This window comes from Schistocerca cancellata, chromosome 4, assembly GCF_023864275.1.
Source record: "Schistocerca cancellata isolate TAMUIC-IGC-003103 chromosome 4, iqSchCanc2.1, whole genome shotgun sequence".
NCBI lineage: Eukaryota > Metazoa > Arthropoda > Insecta > Orthoptera > Acrididae > Schistocerca > Schistocerca cancellata.
Genome location: NC_064629.1, coordinates 228,658,465 through 228,677,689, shown reverse-complemented (window position 1 = coordinate 228,677,689; position 19,225 = coordinate 228,658,465). Strand labels below are relative to the sequence as shown.

Below are 19,225 nucleotides of genomic sequence, written 5' to 3'. Positions count from 1 at the left end.
TGCGGCTTTCCTGGGCTCGTGACCACATCGGTCGGAACCCAGCTCGCGCTATTCGTCCACGAAACTCAGAGGGCCATAGACACGGGTTCACAGGTAGATGCCGTGTTTCTTGACTTCCGCAAGGCGTTCGATACAGTTCCCAATAGTCGTTCAATGAACAAAGTAAGAGCATATGGACTATCAGACCAATTGTGTGATTGGATTGAGGAGTTCCTAGATAACAGGACGCAGCATGTCATTCTCAATGGAGAGAAGTCCTCCGAAGTAAGAGTGATTTCAGGTGTGCCGCAGGGGTGTGTCATAGGACCGTTGCTATTCACAATATAAATAAATGACCTGGTCGATGACATCGGAAGTTCACTGAGGCTTTTTGCAGATGATGCTGTGGTGTATCGAGAGGTTGTAACAATGGAAAATTGTACTGAAATGCAGGAGGATCTGCAGCGAATTGACGCATGGTGCAGGGAATGGCAATTGAATCTCAATGTAGACAAGTGTAATGTGCTGCGAATACACAGAAAGATAGATCCTTTATCATTTAGCTACAAAATAGCAGGTCAGCAACTGGAAGCAGTTAATACCATAAATTATCTGGGAGTACGCATTAGGAGTGATTTAAAATGGAATGATCATATAAAGTTGATCGTCGGTAAAGCAGATGCCAGACTGAGATTCATTGGAAGAATCCTAAGGAAATGCAATCCGAAAACAAAGGAAGTAGGTTACAGTACGCTTGTTCACCCACTGCTTGAATACTGCTCAGCAGTGTGGGATCCGTACCAGATAGGGTTGATAGAAGATATAGAGAAGATCCAACGGAGAGCAGCGCGCTTCGTTACAGGCTCATTTAGTAATCGCGAAAGCGTTACGGAGATGATAGATAAACTCCAGTGGAAGACTCTGCAAGAGAGACGCTCAGTAGCTCGGTACGGGCTTTTGTCAAAGTTTCGAGAACATACCTTCACCGAGGAGTCAAGCAGTATATTGCTCCCTCCTACGTATATCTCGCGAAGAGACCATGAGGATAAAATCAGAGAGATTAGAGCCCACACAGAGGCATACCGACAATCCTTCTTTCCACGAACAATACGAGACTGGAATAGAAGGGAGAACCGATAGAGGTACTCAAGGTACCCTCCGCCACACACCGTCAGGTGGCTTGCGGAGTATGGATGCAGATGTAGATGTAGACCGTAGGGTGTAAAACCGTGATCTGGTCAGATGAGTCCCGATTTCAGTTGGTAAGAGCTGATGGTAGGGTTCGAGTGTGGTGCAGACCCCACGAAGCCATAGTCCCAAGTTGTCAACAAGACATTGTGCAAGCTGGTGGTGGCTCCATAATGGTGTGGGCTGTTTTTACATGGAATGTAAAATAACGAAATTAACTGTAAATAGTTGTGTTCGCTGCTTAGAGACTATCTGCAGCCATTAATGGACTTCATGTCCCCAAACAATGATGAAATTTTTATGGATTACAATCCACCATGTCACCGGACCACAATTGTTCCTGATTGGTGTGAAGACTATTCTGAATAATTCGAGAGAATGATTTAGCCACCCAGATCGGCCGACATGAATCCCATTAAACGTTTATGGGACATAATCGAGAGGTCAGTTCGTGCACAATATCCTGCACCGGCAACACTTCGGTAATTACGGACGGCCAAAGACTTCGCAGAGCTCCAAAACTTAGTTACAGATCTTGCATCGGAATGTCAGCTGGTTGGCTTGAACATGAACCTTTTCAAAACAAAAGTAATATCCAACAAATGGGTCCCAGCTGGAGATGTGAAAGTCTAGGACAGTCTACTAGAAGAGGTCAGTGAATATGTCTACCTTGGCCAGATTATATATATGAAGGGAGACATAAGACCAGAAATCTATCGACGCATCAAGCTTGGTTGGCAAGCATTTGGGAAGAATTCAAAAGTATTCAGATCAAAAATGCCAGTAAATCTGAAGAAAGCAGTATTTGATCAATGCATTCTTCCTGTGATGACGTACGGATGCGAGACATGGACACTGAACTCATTCACAAAAGGGAAACTTAGGACAGCACAGAGAGCCATGGAGAGATCAATGCTGGGCTATAAAAGAAGGGACAGGAAAAGGGCAGATGACATCCGGTCTGTGACGAAGGTTAATGACATCTTAGAGAGAGTAGGTTCCTTGAAATGGCAGTGGGCTGGCCACGTTGCAAGAAGAAAAGACAACAGATGGACGAAGCTAGTACTGGAGTGGAGTCCGAGAGAGCACCGGAGGCCTAGAGGAAGACCACCAGACAGATGGGACAAAGACATCAAGAAGATCGCTGGTAACACCTGGCAGAGAACTGCCCAAGACCGTCCCACTTGGAGAAGACTTCTGAAAGTCTACCTGAATCCACGACTCGAAGAGGCCACATCATCTAATGATTGAATTGGCTGATGATGATGATGATGATGATGGAGGCAGTATTTGTACAGGTGAATTCCATGGACTTTTTGAGCCCATGCCACATCGTGATGCTGCTCTTCGCCGGGCAGACGAAGGTCCGACACGATATTAGGAGGTATCGCAGGACTTCTGCTACCTCAGTACACTTTTGCCATTACGTTCTGTGAGCACGTCAGAAACCATACAAAACGGCACATACCTCTATCCCGTTCAAATAGGCGGTGTAGGTATTATCGTGTGAAGAATGTGCCTGTCCGATGATAACGGCATCACTTGTGCTTCTGTCAACGTGTCTCACTGACGAACGATATGGAAACCTAGTTTGTGATTATCTGGTCTGTTTGTTCACTAACAGTAACCTGCAAATAATGTACCGCCGCATCGCTGGCGAATTATGTCAGAATGGTTTGAGATACAGTCTACATCTACATTTACATCCGTACTCTGCAGATCACTGTGCAGTGCATGACAGAAGGTACTTTCCATTTTACCAGTTATTAGGGCTTCTTCTCGTTCCATTCACGCATGGAGCGCGGCTGGAATGAGTTCCTCTTTTGGCGCTGTAATTAATCTAATCTTGTCCTCACGATCCCTAGGGGAGCAATACGTAAAGGATTGTAGTACATTCCTAGAGTTATCGTTTAAAGCCCGTTCTTGTAACTTTGTAAGCAGGCTTTGTCGGGATAGTTTACGTCAATCTTTAAGTGTCTGCCAGTTCAGTTTCTTCAACATCTGCGTGGCAGTCTCCCATGGATCAAACATCCCTGTGATCATTCTTGCCGGCCTTCTCTATACACGCTCAGTATTCCCTGTTAGTCCTATTTGGTATACTTGGGCAATATTCTCGGACGGTTCGCACGAGTGATCTGTAAGCAGTCCCTTACTTAGCCAAAAACATTTCCCTAGTATTTTACCAATAAACCGAAGTTTCTCACCTACTTTACTTACGACTGGGCCTATCCCTACAAAGTGTTACACCCAGCTGTTTGTATGACGTCACCGATACCAGTTGTGGTCCTGTGATGCTGCAGTCATCGGATACTACGTTTTTTTCATTTTGTGAAGTGCTCAGTTTTGCATTTCTGAACATTTCAGTAAGTTGCTAATCATTGCACCATTTTGAAAACTTATCAAGATCTGACAGAATGCTTATAAACTCTTTCGACAGTACTTTATATATAACTGCATCATCTGCGAAAAGTCTAAGGATAAGGTCATTAATATACAACATGAAGAGAAAGGGTCCCAAAACACATCCTTAGGACACACCCAAAGCACTTCTACATCTGCCTGTCACTCCCCATCCAAATAAACTTGCTGCGTCCTCTCTACCAAAAGAGCCTCAGTTCAGTCACAAATTTCACTAGATACTGCGTAAGATCTTAGCTTTTATAAGGTGTCGTGCTGAGCAAACAACTTTTCGGAAATCAAGAAATACTGCAGCTATCTGACTACCTTGGTCTATGGTTTTCACGATGTCTACATCTACATCTATATGGACACTCTGAAAATCAAATTAAAGTGCCTCGAGAGGGTTCATCGAATCACCTTCACAATTGTCTATTGTTCCAATCTCGTATAGCGCTCGGAAACAACAATCACCTATGTCTTTCCGTGCGAGCTCTGATTTCTGTTATTTGATAATGGTGATCGTTTCTCTCTATGTAGGTCGGCGTCAACAAAGTATTTTCGCATTCAGAGGAGAAATTTGGTGATTGGAATTTTGTGAGAAGGTTCCCCCGCAACAAAAAACGCCTTTGTTTTAATGACGTCCATCCCAAATCCTGTATCGTTTCAATGTCACTCTCTCCCCTATTTCGCGGTAATACAAAGCGTGTTGACCTTCTTCGAACTTTTTCGATGCACTCCTTCAACCCTACCTGGTAAAGATCCTACACGGCGCAGCAGTATTCTAAAAGAGGACGGACAAGCGTAGTGTAGGCAGTCTCCTTAGTAGATCTGTCCTGTCAATAAAACGCAGTCTTTGGTTCGACTTCCCCACTGCATATTCTGTGTATTCCTTCCAATTTCAGCTGTTCGTAATAGTAATTCCTAGGTATTTAGTTGAATTTATGGCCTGTAGAGTTGACCGATTTATCATGTAACCGAAGATTAACGGACTCCTTTTAGCACTCACGTGGATACCTCACAATTTTCGTTATTTAGGGTCAATTGCCAATTTTTGCATCATACAGATGTCTTTTCTAAATCGTTTAGCATCTGTTTTGATCTTCCGATGCCTAGTCGATAAACGACAGCGTCATCTGCAAACAACCTAAGACGGCCGCTCACATTGTCTCCCAAATCGTTTATATAGATAAGGAACAGCAAAGGGCCTATGACACTACCTTGGGGAACGCCAGATATCACCTCTGTTTTACTCGATGACTTTCCGTCAATTACTACGAACTGTGACCTCTCTGACAGGAAATCACAAATCCAGTCACATAACTGAGATGATATTCCATAAGCACGCAATTTCACTACGAGCCGCTTGTGTGTTACAGTGTCAAAAACCTTCCGGAGATCCAGAAATACGGAATCAGTTTGAAATCTCTCGTCAATCGCACTCAATACTTCGTGCGAGTAAAGAGGTGGTTGCGTTTCACAAGAAGAATGTTACCTAAGTCCGTGCTGACTGTGTGTCAACAGACCGTTTTCTTCGAGGTAATTCGTAATGTTTGAACGCAATATATGATCTAAAATCCTGCTGCATATCGACGTTAATGATATGGCCCTGCAGTTTAATGGATTACTCCTATTACCTTTCTTGAATATTGGTGTGACCTGTGCAACTTTCCAGTCTTTGGGTACGGATCTTTCGTCGAGCGAACGGTGGTATATGACTGTTAAGTATGGAGCTACTGCATCAGCGTAGTCTGAAAGGGACCTAATTAGTATACAATATGGACCGGAAGACTTGCTTTCAAAAAAAAAAAAAAAAAAAAAAAAAAACGGCTCTGAGAACTATGCGACTTAACTTCTGAGGTCATCAGTCCCGTAGAACTTATAACTACTTAAACCTAACAAACCTAAGGACATCATACACAACCATGCCCGAGGCTGAATTCGAACTTGCGACCGTAGCGGTCGCGCGGTTCCAGACTGTAGCGCCTAGAACCGCTCGGCCACTCCGGCCGGCAGACTTGCTTTCATTAAGTAATTTAAGTTACTTCTCTACTCCGAGGAGATCTATTTCTACGTTACTCATGTTGGCAGCTGTTCTTGATTCGAATTCTGGAATATTTACTTCGTCTTCTTTGGCGAAGGAATTTGTTTCCGCAACAGTGTTCTGATCCGTTTTGTTTGCCAACGAGGATCAGCTCCGTCGTTTGTTAATTTATTCGGTATAAATCTCTCAATTGTTGTCGATACTGTTTCTTTGAATTGAAGCCACGTCTGGTCTACACTTACATTGTTAATTTGGAAGGAGTGTAGATTATCTCTCAGGAAGGCGTCAAGCGAATTTTTATCTGCGTTTTTGAGTAGGTATATTTTTCGTTTATTTTTGGAGGATTTGTGGGTTACACTATTCAGTCTCACTACGACAGCCCTGTGTTCACTAAACCCTGTATTCGTTTTGATGCTCGTTACTAGCTCCGGATTATTTGTTGCCGCCAAGAAGTCAAGTGCGTTTTCACAATTGTTTACTATTCCCGTGGGCTCATGAACTAACTGCTCGAAATAATTTTCAGAGAATACGTTTAGGACAATTTCGGATGACGTTTTATGCATACCTCCGGAATTAAACATGTATTTTCACCAACACATCGAGGGTAAATTGAAGTCACTACCAACTACAATTGTATGAATCGGGTACGTGTTTGAAATTCCTTTGAACCTTTCAGCAATTGTATCATCTGAATTGGGAAGTCGGTAAAAGGATCAAATTATTATTTTATTCCAGTTGCCAAGAATGACCTCTGCCCATACTACTCACAGGAGCCATCTACTTCAATTTCGCGACAAGATAAACTACTTCTAACAGCAACAAACACGCCACCAACCTCGTTTAGCGTATCCTTTCGGAACAGTGTTAGATTTTTCGCAAAAATTTCGACTGGACATATCTTCAGCTTGAGCCAGCTTTCAGTGCCTTTAATGATTTGAGCATCAGTGCTTTCTATTAGAGCTTGGAGCTCTAGTACTTTCCCAACACAGGTACGACAAGTTACAACTGTTATACCGATGGTTCCTGTATACCTATGTACTTCCTGTGTTCGGCCTGCACCCTTTATGACTGAAGCCCTTTTTGAGTTTTCCCGGGACCCTCTAACCTAAAACACCGCCCAGTCCACGTCACACAACCCCTGCTACCCGTGTAGCCGCCTCCTGCGTGTAGTGGACTCCTGACCCTTCCAGCGGAACCCGAAACCCGAAACCCAACCACCCTATGGCGCAAGTCGAGGAATCTGCAGTCATGTGAGAAAAGCGTGAGTTAGTTTTCCGCCTGGTCGATGTCTCCGGTATTCATTCTAGTTGGCAGGTGATTCTGTTCGAGAAATCTCATTACACTTGATGTCAGAATATGTTACAAGATTCTACAACAAATGGACGTCAAGGAAGTATAGGGACACGCACCCTTCTTGCAGGTCACCTGACGTCAGTCTTACTGAGCGCATCTGAGACTCCAACGAGTGGGATGAGTCGTCCTAAACCCATCACCTGTTGTTGCCAGCAATTGAGAGGTCTTATATCGGATATCCCCCCACAGCTTTCAGCGTCTCGCGGAGTCCATGGCACGACACTTTTTCTCTGGTATTATGAAGAAGGAAAGAGTTACACGCTATCAGATAGGCGAAATCTTTGCACCTCGGATGCATTCAGTAAAAGGTATTCTGACAAAAAGCATCGACTAGAAAGTGTATGAAACAGTAGTTGTCATCAACCGAAACGGTGTCTATCATTTCGTCCATCGCTGGTTTGGCTACACAAAGTGAACCCGACCTTCACTGACAAAATTTTAGAAATGTTCGGGGATATTTTCTAGGCACTATGGCATCAGGGACCCGTGGTCTACTGTGAATTGTTACGGAGAAATTGTATTTCGTTTGAACAACAATGGATTTCCCGAATGAATTTTCGCTCTGTAGAGCGCGGATAATGATTGGTGCTCGGGTAGCTTAGGCGGTGGAACACTTTCCCGCGAAAGGCCAATGTCCCAGTCCGGCACAGAGTTTTAATCTGCCAGGAAGTTTTAACAATGCATTTTTCCCGGTGGTCCTGTTACACGGTCTGCTCGGTCGCCAGACGTGACGCAAATGGAGTTCTACTTTATCGGACACGTGAGGAGAACAGCTGACGAGACTCCTGCCGAAACTCACTGTGCCTGGCTGCTTGGATTGTCGCAGCAGCGAAAGTAGTGCTGTAAACTCCTGGGATTCTTGAGCGTGCAAGACGGCCGATGGTGCACGCTGTACACCCTACCGTCATCATGGTGGTTGACATTTTGAACAAAATACTTCTGTTACTTACTGGATTGTACCCTGACAAAATGTTTTCAACAAGCTGTGATTAACCAGAATGTTTTTCGTCTGAGGGTTGTTTCGTCACTCCGTGTTTTGTGATATTTTTGTGATTGCATATTACAGGTTTTTTCACTATTGCAAAAGTATTTTCACGGAAACATAGGTAATCCGGGGTAACAAATGGAATAAATCATAATAACGTTACCACTCTGTAATTATCCACCAAATACCACAGATCCCTTACATCAAAATATTCTGCAAATATCCCTGAACAGCATCCGAGAATTTGTTGGTGGAGTTATGCCATCCATGCTACATGGCGTATTGGCCCATGCTCTTTTCTATAAAATGATGTTTGTTCAAAAACATTAATGGCAAAGAGTGGTGATGATAAACTGATCTGAGCAGTGAATGCAGACGATCCTGATCAGCATCTAACAGTCCACATTTGTTTGAAACTCCGTTGCTACCAACCCATCTTTCTAATCGATAAACTTGAGTCTAACATAAGCGATGTCTGTATGACATGGAGAACAGGGAAAGAATGGGAAGGAATGAGTGGGACGTGACTCTCAGCCGCACAGGGAACTGCGGTAAAGCAATGGTGAAAGTTGAAAGTTTTTGCTGGACCGGGACTCTAACTCGAATTTCCCGCTTCTCGTGAGCGGTTATCTTAACCGCTGTGTTAACTTCATTTTCTTCGTCATTGTTCTCGGCGCTTGGTCTGGGTGGACGTCACGTGACATTCCTCCATGTTAATCGCTGAATACTTCACTCGTTTTCTTTTACTACAGAGGGCAGCAAGCCCTCCGACACTGTTTCGGCCATCTGGACACGGTCCCTTACCACTCAAATTTCCATCTTAATGCATCCTGTAACGCAGCGTCCCTCGTCCATTAGTCCCATACTCGCAAATTATTGATTCCCGTAGGAGATTGGACCATATGTGTGCATCCGTACAGAAACAAGCGTCAAGAAGCCGTCGCGCTCTTACAGAAATGTATATATTTGAGCGATGCCTGTTCTATTGGAAATGTACGACAAAATAAGTACCACTCACACTTATACATTAACAAAGTCGGCACTGTGCCTACGACGCTATCCAGAAGACAGAGTATACAAGCCATACAGATGCGTAAAGGGGGTCCCGCCTGCTGAACAGACAGAGGAGCACGAGACGAAATGTAATGTGTGAACACTTCTTTTCTACAACCAGTTACTTAGACAATTAATCAACAGCGCGATAACGTGAAGTCTGTACTGTATGTATAGCTAGAAGACAGGGACACAGTAGCATTTGCTTCTCCCAGACCTAGTTTACCACGACAAATATTGCCACTGCAGTAGGACAAAACCTTTGAAGATCGTTATAGAAATGATACTACATGTACGAGCAAGTCAGGGTTACTTATTAATGAATCTAACGGTATATCGATGTACCACTCTTCCATGTGTGACGCCAGATCTGAAATGAAAGATAATTTCTTCTTTATCTATACTGCATAGCTCAGCTGCTTATCTTACGGGACAGCATAGTGTTATCGTGTTTCTTATTTTGTTAGATGACGTTCTACGTTTGAAAGGTGTTTTAAATAGATCAGCGTGATTGTAATCATTGGTACATTGTGAATGAGATCACCTAGTGTTACAAAATGAGCCAACCACTTTTGCTTCTATTTTTAGTCGATGATCAGCCTTGCCAAAGCCTTCTAGAGAAACTAAACCCTTTTCCTTTTACCTTTCAGTTTCACGTAAGACCACATAAATTGTAGCCGTATTCTCTTGAGGAACTACCAGATTACATAGGCACTGGGCCTCATATCCGCTTACCTTCGCCCGTCGTCACCGTACGCTGCACTCAGACCGAAGGTTTAGTGTTTGGATATTATTCAGACTGCTCTGAAGTTTGTTGTTTTTAGCATAAATTACTCCAGATGCATATCGAGGTGCAAGGCCACAGTCGATCCCATCTTTTATCTCATAAAATCTAAATCACCATTCGTAGCGATTTCACTGTTTGCGGCGCATGGAACTTCTCACTGGCCGTGCTCCCCCATCCACAGATCGTTACCGCAGAACAAAAATGATCCGCGTTATCCTCAGATATAGAGAGAATGTCGATAAAAATTGGAGAAAAAATTATGTTAACAATAGCTGTGTTTATTTTGTACATTTGCTCATGGTCTCACGAACGTGGGTCATTGGCGTGATAGTCGCTAGTGACAGATGGTGGAACAGAATCACACACAGACGGTGTTATGCTTCGTAACTTGATGCACTCCAGTTGTAATTCTCAAAAATACAGCTGGAAGTTCTATACATCAATCTGGTTATTTCCTAAACGTCTGCTGTCTCGATTTGTAGAAATAACTATGAAGATAACTGTCCACTGCTTTACCGAGTTGGCAGTTATGTACTTTGTAGGTAAAATATTCATTTACCTCTTCCACTTTTTGTTTAACAAAATGGCTCAAATGGTTCTAAGCACTTAACATCTGAGGTCATCAGTCCGCTAGACTTAGAATTACTTAAACCTAACTAACCTAAGGACATCACATACATCCATGCCCGAGGCAGGATTCGAACCTGCGACCGTAGCAGCAGCGTGGTTCCGGACTGAAGCACCTAGAACCGCTCGGCCACAGCGGCCGGCTTTGCTTAGCAAGATGATGTGTTGCAGTCGATATGAAACTGTGCACAACGTTTCGTTTATTCTGTGGAAGAGATCAAATCGAAATTTCGTAACTAAACTGTTTTCTGGACAATTCTATCAGCCAGTTCTACATAAAGGCAGTGTTATAGCAGTTTACTATTCTTGTGGTCCTGTTCGTTTAATTTCCAGAGACTGAAATCGTAATGGACCTGCGCATTTCTTCTGGTCACAGGTGGTCATCCACCTTTGTCTCCACGTAGACATTATCCAAACACCGCTGTTTCGCTCCCGTAAATCTGACGAAAGAAAAACAGCTCTCACGTCTGCAGTGCCTGGTGTCGGCTTCTATTTACAAGTATGTTCTGAGTTTTGCTGGTGCGATATTATGCAGTGTTAATGATTTAGAAATGTGTGTTGATAATGTTTTTTCTTAGTTATCGGTTCATTACCCCAGTATCCGCTAAGAGAAACATAATTTGTGAAATTCAATGTTTAAGAAAACCAGTTTCTTTTTATCTTCTATGTACCGCGAATGTTATTAGCGAGTACAAAGAGTTGGGCTCGGTATGAGTAGATGTACGACACAGCAATAGCTCACAGTGTGCTTGGAGACAGCACAGCGATAATGTATGGGAGCGCTGCTTTCAGCAGCTAAGTAGTACGACTGGTTCGGTTGCCCAGGTCTGCGGATAATCAGGAAATCTGAAAACGTTCCATCATATACGTTGGCTATGATACCTGCTCGGACCATTAGCACATGTCCGCAGTAGTCATTACATTCTAATATAATTTGTGAATCGTACTTGTACTCGTTCTCTCCATAACAACTGGTGTCCAGAATCGGTCGTTGCACTGAATCTGGATTCATGTAAGAACATCTTCCTGACACACGATGTTCAGAATCTTGATGCAAACTCACAGCGGTGGCTGACAGTCACTGTAAAGCGCCGCATCGGCTTCCGAGCATGGTAAACTCATCGTGAAGTAGTTCTAGTAGAAATAAGGCTAACTAGAGAGGTCTGAAGAAGCTTGTGTAGTTGCGGTTTTGATCCTGTTCATTTGGCTGGCAACTTACCGATACTCATATCCTCTCGTACAACTGTCACGAACTCTGTGGTACTAACAACATAGCTGCTTCTTTGGTAACACCAACATCTTTTCCCTTCCTTTTATTCCTTTCTTTTTGTCTGACCTTCCGTTACCTGTAAGGCCAACAGAGACGGCACGTCAAATGATTTCCGACTATGGTCACAGAAAAGAGACGCCATGTATCTTGCGAAAATTTGCTTAGAAACTTCTAATGATCTGATTTCATTGCTGAATCTAAGGATGTCAGAACATTTCGGTACAGGTTTTTTGCCCCCAGCATGTTTTGGCGATTCGTATGTGAGTTTATGATATGGCGAGAATCCAAAATTTCTTCAAATGAACCATTTCTTTTCTTATCATCAGCGTGGCATTTAAACCCAGCATCATACGGCGGTGTACATTTCTTGTGTAAATACTAACGACTGACGTATGAGTCGCTTCACACTCGCAAGCTTAGGAAATATCACGTATTTTCAAGAACATTGACTGAATGAGTTTAATATTTCCAAAGAAAATGCCTGAATGGGAAGTCAGCACTAGCGATGAAATGAAACAGAAATTACCTGCAACTGTAGTAACAATTACGGCCTACCTATAAGTTAGTTTTTTGCGATGTTAAGCATCGAAAATAATTTTTTTTACCATAAAACGGGTTGTGAAAATTATGTAAGGGCCGTTCAATGTGCATGGTAAAATATTTTATGCAGTCTGCAGCATCACGTAGCACAATATCAAATGGTCTTATGAGAAGATATTCTCTCTAGGTGCCACAATCGTGTTTTCGATGTACTGTCTGTAAGTGTGGTAATATTTCTGTCTTCATAACAATTCCATACTCAAATCTAGAGGCGAAAGGGAATTTTTGGTCTGCTCTTTCCGTCATTCAAACTGCTACGTGTACCTTCAGTTCCCACAGTCTAAATTAGTATGGCTGCTACCGCCTACACGCAAAAGACCGTGCTATAACGCCGTGGAATTGAAACCGACTCTCAGTGTGTCGCTGTGTGCTAATTAGGTTCTCCATATATCTCGTAAAGGAGGACTGAGTTCAAACACAGATTACTGCCGACATTCTCTTGTGGCCTAGATGTTCAATGAAACGCTCTCTCTCTCTCTCTCTCTCTCTCTCTCTCTCTCTCTCTCTCCCTCTCCCCCTCTCCTTCTAACCTTCACGTTCTAATATTGATTTGTTTGGTTTCAGAGGTATGCGATGTGTGTGTGGCACTGTATTTTATTTACGCAAGGTTGTGCCTTCCGTACGTAATATCGTTATTACACAGTTGAGGTTGAGGCTTTCACACAATCTACAGTACATACTCCAAATCAAACGTGGCAGGCCAGATTTTCACCCTGCTACTACCATGCTGGGTAGATCACATAACTAATGAGGAAGTATTGAATAGGATTGGGGAGAAGAGAAGTTTGTGGCACAACTTGACCAGAAGAAGGGATCGGTTGGTAGGACATGTTCTGAGGCATCAAGGGATCACCAATTTAGTATTGGAGGGCAGCGTGGAGGTTAAAAATCGTAGGGGGAGACCAAGAGATGAATACACTAAGCAGATTCAGAAGGACGTAGGTTACAGTAGGTACTGGGAGATGAAGAAGCTTGCACAGGGTAGAGTAGCATGGAGAGCTGCATCAAACCAGTCTCAGGACTGAAGACCACAACAACAACAACTACCATGCTACTGAGTCGTGCTACGTATCTCCCGACTGTTTCTCATCTATGCTTTAGAAAGAGGTGGTGATATGGGTGCCTTCACAGCTTCAGATTTTCATCTCATAACGAAGTTTAGATGAAACAATTACTATCTTAAAGGTTTCTACATATGATAGAATCTGGAGGAAAGATGTTAGTTGGAAAACATATTCCAGACTGGTAGCCTCTGGTAGGATCTGATGGATCTATAACAATTATACTGAAACCTAGAGAGAATGCTCATTTACGAAAATGAACTCAGAAGAAAAATCTCATTATTATGCATATTATGTACATCTTTTGGCATATTGAAAAGTAGAACAGCTATCATACCGTCCTATTTCACGACTTTCCTTAGAATTGTCCCAATTTTTTCTAGAAATATGTTGCTAAAATTGGAATCATCAGAGTTCTAAACAACGTACGCTGGAGTCTGTTAGAGATAATATGCTTCCCCGAGGGCATTATATTGTACATTCGCTAGGAGATTCGAACAAATATTGAACAGATTAAATCAGCCTGTCCAAAAACACTTTTGCCACTGAATCCCGAGGCCAGAGTCGGAGAGAGATAATATGAACTTTGAAAGCTCAACTTGTGTGACAGCGTCAGCAATGTGGACGGAAAGAAAAGGGAAACCGTAAGCACCAAGATGCTTTCCGGGATGGCAACGTAAGAAACGCACTCGCTCACCAGCGCTTGAAAGATGATTGCCTAGTCGTTGCCGTTTGAATACTTTTCTAACAAAATAAGCGCTACTACTTAACAAATGTTGAGGAGAGAACTGAAGGTCTACAAGTAATTACTTTAGCATATGTTTTCGATAAGATGAAAAGGCAGAAAAGTGAATATTTTGACTGAATTCCATAAGGCAGGTAAAGACTCGTTTCCATCTTAACTTCTTCCCGTCGTATAGTATGATGTAATAGGAGGTTGGTAAATTCCAATTTCGAGGTACCAGAACGGACGTTTCGCGTGTATTCGAAACATTTTCCAGTTAAGCGAAAGCTAGTTTCAATAACTAGAGGCGACAAACTGCAGTATCAGTGCGCTACGACATCTCGGCTTCCGAGGAAGAGAAGTGAAAGTGTCTGGCGTAAGGATTTCATCAGCCGCTGTACCATGGACAGCGGCCGCCTGTTTCGTGTCCGGTAGGTAACTGTAACGTCCGGGACCAGAAAACGTCCCCAAAAACACTCTTATGCGCTCTTCTGGAGAGCTGGAGTGTTTACAGCAACCAGAAACGCTTTTCCAAACATGACTGGAAAGGTTATCCCGCAGCCCAGACGATATGAGTGGAGTACTTTATAGTTAGGAATATGTTCCTTGGAACATATTTATGGATAACGTTAAGATATGAAACGTTTCAACTGGACAAAAATATAGAACAGTCTTTTTTTTTTCAAATGACGCAAGTTCTTGTTTTGTTGTGTTTCACTTACTACATCCAAATAAATGTATATTTCGTTTATCCCGCAGTCTCTAATAAATTATGTGAAATCTATCGGTTGATTTTGAGCCAATTTGCAGTATGCACACGACACTGCATTCCGCGTCTATAAATTTGAAAAGAAGAGAGACTACAATTTAATACCCAGCCGGCAACGACATGATTAGAGACGGAGCACACGGCAGGATTACTGAGGGACGGGAAAGAAAATCCGCTATGTCCTTTTCAAAGGGACCATCCCAGCATTTGACTTCATCTATTTAGGGAAACTATGTAAACGTTAAATCAGGAGAAGTGGACGGAGATTTGAAGAAGTATCATACTACTGTGCCACGTGAATCTATAAATTTAAGGTAGTCGAGACGTGAGTGTCTAGGTTGTAGCTGCCACGGTTCTTTACTTGACCTACTTGATTGAAAAATCTCTCAAACTGCAGCCATACATTTAGCAAATAGAGGAATCTCATTAAGTTTTGGCGGGAAAAGGATCAATGTGTTTTACTTTTGACGGCGGATTCAAAAACAACGTTCGACTAAAACTGTATGAAGTCGTGACTTACGTCGTTCTGAGTACTAAGAGCAGTTATCATTTTCTTGAGGGCTGGCCCCACAGGCTCTATAAATCTGAAGAAAGACATAATTCCACCAGGCTGTTTTTTTTTATTGTTCTTTATTTAGCACTATTAGTTTCGGGAACAACCCATTTTAAAAAAATGGTTCAAATGGCTCTGAGCACTATGGGACTTAACATCTGAGGTCATCAGCCCCCTAGAACGTAAAACTACTTAAACCTAACTAACCTATGGACATCACACACATCCATGCCCGAGGCAGGATTCGAACCTGCGACCGTAGCGGTCGCGCGGTTCCAGACTGAAGCGCCTAGAACCGCTCGGCCACAACGGCCGGCCAACTCATCTTAAAGTGCATCTAAAAACAGAGCAACACATCATAATGGAAAGAAAGTTACAACTTTACCGGAAACTGGCGCTTTCAACTGATTATGAATCAAAATACACTACAGGAATTTCTCCGGAACTAATTTCACATAAGTTTTCTGTTTATTTATTTATTCTTTTAAATTCATTCACCATATGTATAATTATTGGAGGAATAAGGTCAATGGAATTTCATTATACACTGGGAAACATTCGTGCAGGAATCTTTTATGGGCATCGGCACATAAATGAAAAAAACGATTGTTTTAGTTTTTATGAACGTAGTAGTCATACCTATAACAGATGAGGATACATCTTCCTCATACCTGTATATTCACATCTGTTACAGGTAATTACTTTGTGAAAACACTTCATCCACTGTAGTTGTATGGCTTTTATCTTCTAACTTTCGTTTCATTATTGTGTTTTGCTATGTTTTTAAATGCACTTGAAACTAGTGGCACCGAATAAAGTACAATTTGAAAATAGAGCTCGGTGGAATGGTATCTTTCTTCAGAATAAAAGCAGTAGCACGAAATGGCGTGTGCTGCCTAACAGTGGGACGCAGGTTGAATTTTCGTTGCAGCTAGACGCGTTCGCTTGCGCCTAGGCGGACGCTGTACAGCGTGACACAGGCCCGGCGACGCCGCCCGCTTCTGCCAGCGCGTGTTATTACAGTCTGTCTAGCATTTCTTCGCTCTCGTTTCATACCGCACTCGCTCTTTCACCGGACGCAGTTTTATATTACGCTCCTCCTATACTGAACTATCCGAATTAAAAATAAATCTCAGAGGAAATTTTACTCGATTAACCGCAAAATAAAACTGATTCAACATATAGGTACTTTCAAACACTATTATTTGGCGAAAAAGACAACAGCAAAATAATTGCGTTTAGTACACTGTAGGTGGATGTTCGTCACTGATTACCACGGGCGAAGCAACTAATGATAACGCTTGATCGAAAACTAAGAACTTCCATTTTTTCCTGCAGGCACTGACTGTCAACAATGTATTTACTCGTACTTATGACGCTTTTGGGAATAGATCACGGTGAGATTGAATGATACGTAGACAGACGAGCCACTGTTCGTCGAAGTGGTGTTTCATTACAGATGAACTCGTAGTGAACAGTGTAGGTGCTCGTCACGTGCCATTAAAAAGCAGCATCAAAGGTACGCATTCCTCTCGCTGCTCGATTTCCTACATAAAGAAAATCAATAATGAAGTGGCCTCGTTCCGCGGGACAATCCGTGGAGCGTTGCATGACTAAGGCAATTGTTTCATGCAAGGCATCACAGACCTAAGAAACTGTCTAAAACGTGGCCAATTTCTTTCTGGTGATTTACGAAAAAAAATTATATCTGGGGAAGCGAGTGCTGAGGACTGGTGTGTGAGCCGCGACAGCCTAGGTGAGAGTAGGAGTGAGGGAGGGTTGTGGTGGCCCGAGCAACAAGTGGCGACTCACCCAGGTGCGCCATGAGCTGCTCCAGGTCATTGTCGACGTCCATGTCTAGGCTCTGCGCCGCGAGCTGCTGGCGAACTGACGGCCGACGGCGCGGAGCAGCCAGCCACGACCAGCCGCCGACTCCGCACTGCGCACGCGCGCCGCCGCCCCCTCCACGCGACGGCGTCTTTGCCACTACTCTGCCGTCAGTAACCGCCGCTCTTTGCTACCGACGGTATGCACCCGGCGTTGTCTTCATTACTCACTCTGCATGCACAGTACACCATCTCGCACCCTGCGTACGGAGGCTGGACGAAGTAGTGTTAAGACACACGTACTAGTGCGTAGGGCGACACTGACATCTGAAGGTGCGGCGTTAATGGCAGCACGAGCCTAGCGGTGGTATCCGCCTGCCTGTTCAATGGCACTCCTTTACGTAACTGAATGCAACCCTTTCCAGCGTCTTTAGTCGCGCAACGGCAAAGACACAAAAGCGCTGCGCGACATGACTAAAGAGGAGCACACGGCGACTGCCATAACCCGATTTACCGGACACTTCGCCCAGTAGAAGAGGGGTCAAAATAACGCCACACGTGTTTCGGATTAACCGCACATACTCCACTGTTTCTGAGAACACGACAGTCAAAGTTCTCGTGATACTTTAGTGCCTTTCAGCGAACAAATTGTTGAACTGAAATGGTGACACCGTAGGTAGCGTCGCAGCTTTGCACTTTCGTGCCACGTGTTCGAACCCCGGTTGTTACTTTTATTTTTTTCATTAATCTACCGCTGCCCATAAAAGATTCCTGCACGAATGTTTCCCAGTGTATATTGAAATAGCGTTGTCCTTATTCCTCTACTGATTATATCTATGGTGAATGAATTTAAAAGAATAAATAAATAAATGAAAACGTTATGTGAAATTAGTTCCGGAGAAATTCCTGTAGTGTATCTTGATTCATAATCAGTTGAAAGCGCCAGTTTCCGATAAAGTAATCCTACACTACTGGGCATTAAAATTGCTACACCAAGAAGAAATGCAGATGATAAACGGGTAGTCATTGGACAAATATATTATTCTAGAACTGACATGTGATTACATTTTCACGCAATTTGGGTGCACAGATCCTGAGAAGTCGGTATCCAGAACTAGCAACTCTGGCCGTAATAACGGCCTTGAGACGGCTGGGCATTGAGTCTAACAGAGCTTGGATGGCGTGTACAGGTACAGCTGCCTATACAGCTTCAACACGATACCGCAGTTCATCAAGAGTAGTGACTGGCGTATTGTGACGAGCCTGTTGCTCGGCCACCGTTGACCAGATGTTTTCAATTGGTGAGAGATCTGGAGAATGTGCTGGCCAGGGCAGCAGTCCAACATTTTCTGTATCCAGAAAGACCCGTACAGGACCTGCAACGTGCGGTCGTGCATTATCCTGCTGAAATGTAGGGTTTTGCAGGGATCGAATGAAGGGTAGAGCCACGGGTCGTAACACATCTGAAATGTAACGTCCACTGTTCAGAGTGCCGTCATTGCGAACAAGAGGTGACCGAGACGTGTAACCAATGGAACCCCATACCATCATGCCGGGTGATACGCCAGTATGGCGATGACGAATACACGCTTCCAATGTGTGTTCACTGCGATGTCGCCAAACACGAATGCGACCATCATGATGCTGTAAACAGAACCTGGATTCATCCGAAAAAATGACGTTATGCCATTCGTGCACTCAGGTTCGTCGTTGAGTACACCATCGAAGGCCCTCCTGTCTGTGATGCAGCGTCAAGAGTAACCGCAGCCATGGTCTCCGAGCTTATAGTCCATGCTGCTGTGAACGTCGTCGAACTGTTCGTGTAGATGGTTGTTGTCTTGTAAACGTCCCTATCTGTCGACTCAGGGATCGAGACGTGGCTGGACGATCCGTTACAGCCATGCGGATAAGATGCCTGTCATCTCGACTGCTAGTGATACGAGGCCGTTGGGATCCAGCACGGCGTTTCGTATTACCCTCCTGAACACTCCGATTCCATATTCTGCTAA

General features: G+C 43.5%; 1 protein-coding gene across 2 annotated transcripts in view; it reads right to left on the bottom strand.

Annotated features, from left to right (window-relative positions):
* Positions 1 to 17,281, bottom strand: part of LOC126183422 (organic cation transporter protein) — a 674,060-nt gene extending 656,779 nt beyond the window's left edge. For both annotated transcript variants that reach the window (XM_049925375.1, XM_049925374.1), the window contains exon 1: positions 17,203 to 17,281. In XM_049925375.1, coding sequence (XP_049781332.1) covers positions 17,203 to 17,245 — 43 coding nt within the window. In that variant the 5' untranslated portion in view covers positions 17,246 to 17,281. The remainder of the gene's footprint in view (positions 1 to 17,202) is intronic.
* Between the last annotated feature and the right edge of the window lie 1,944 nt (positions 17,282 to 19,225).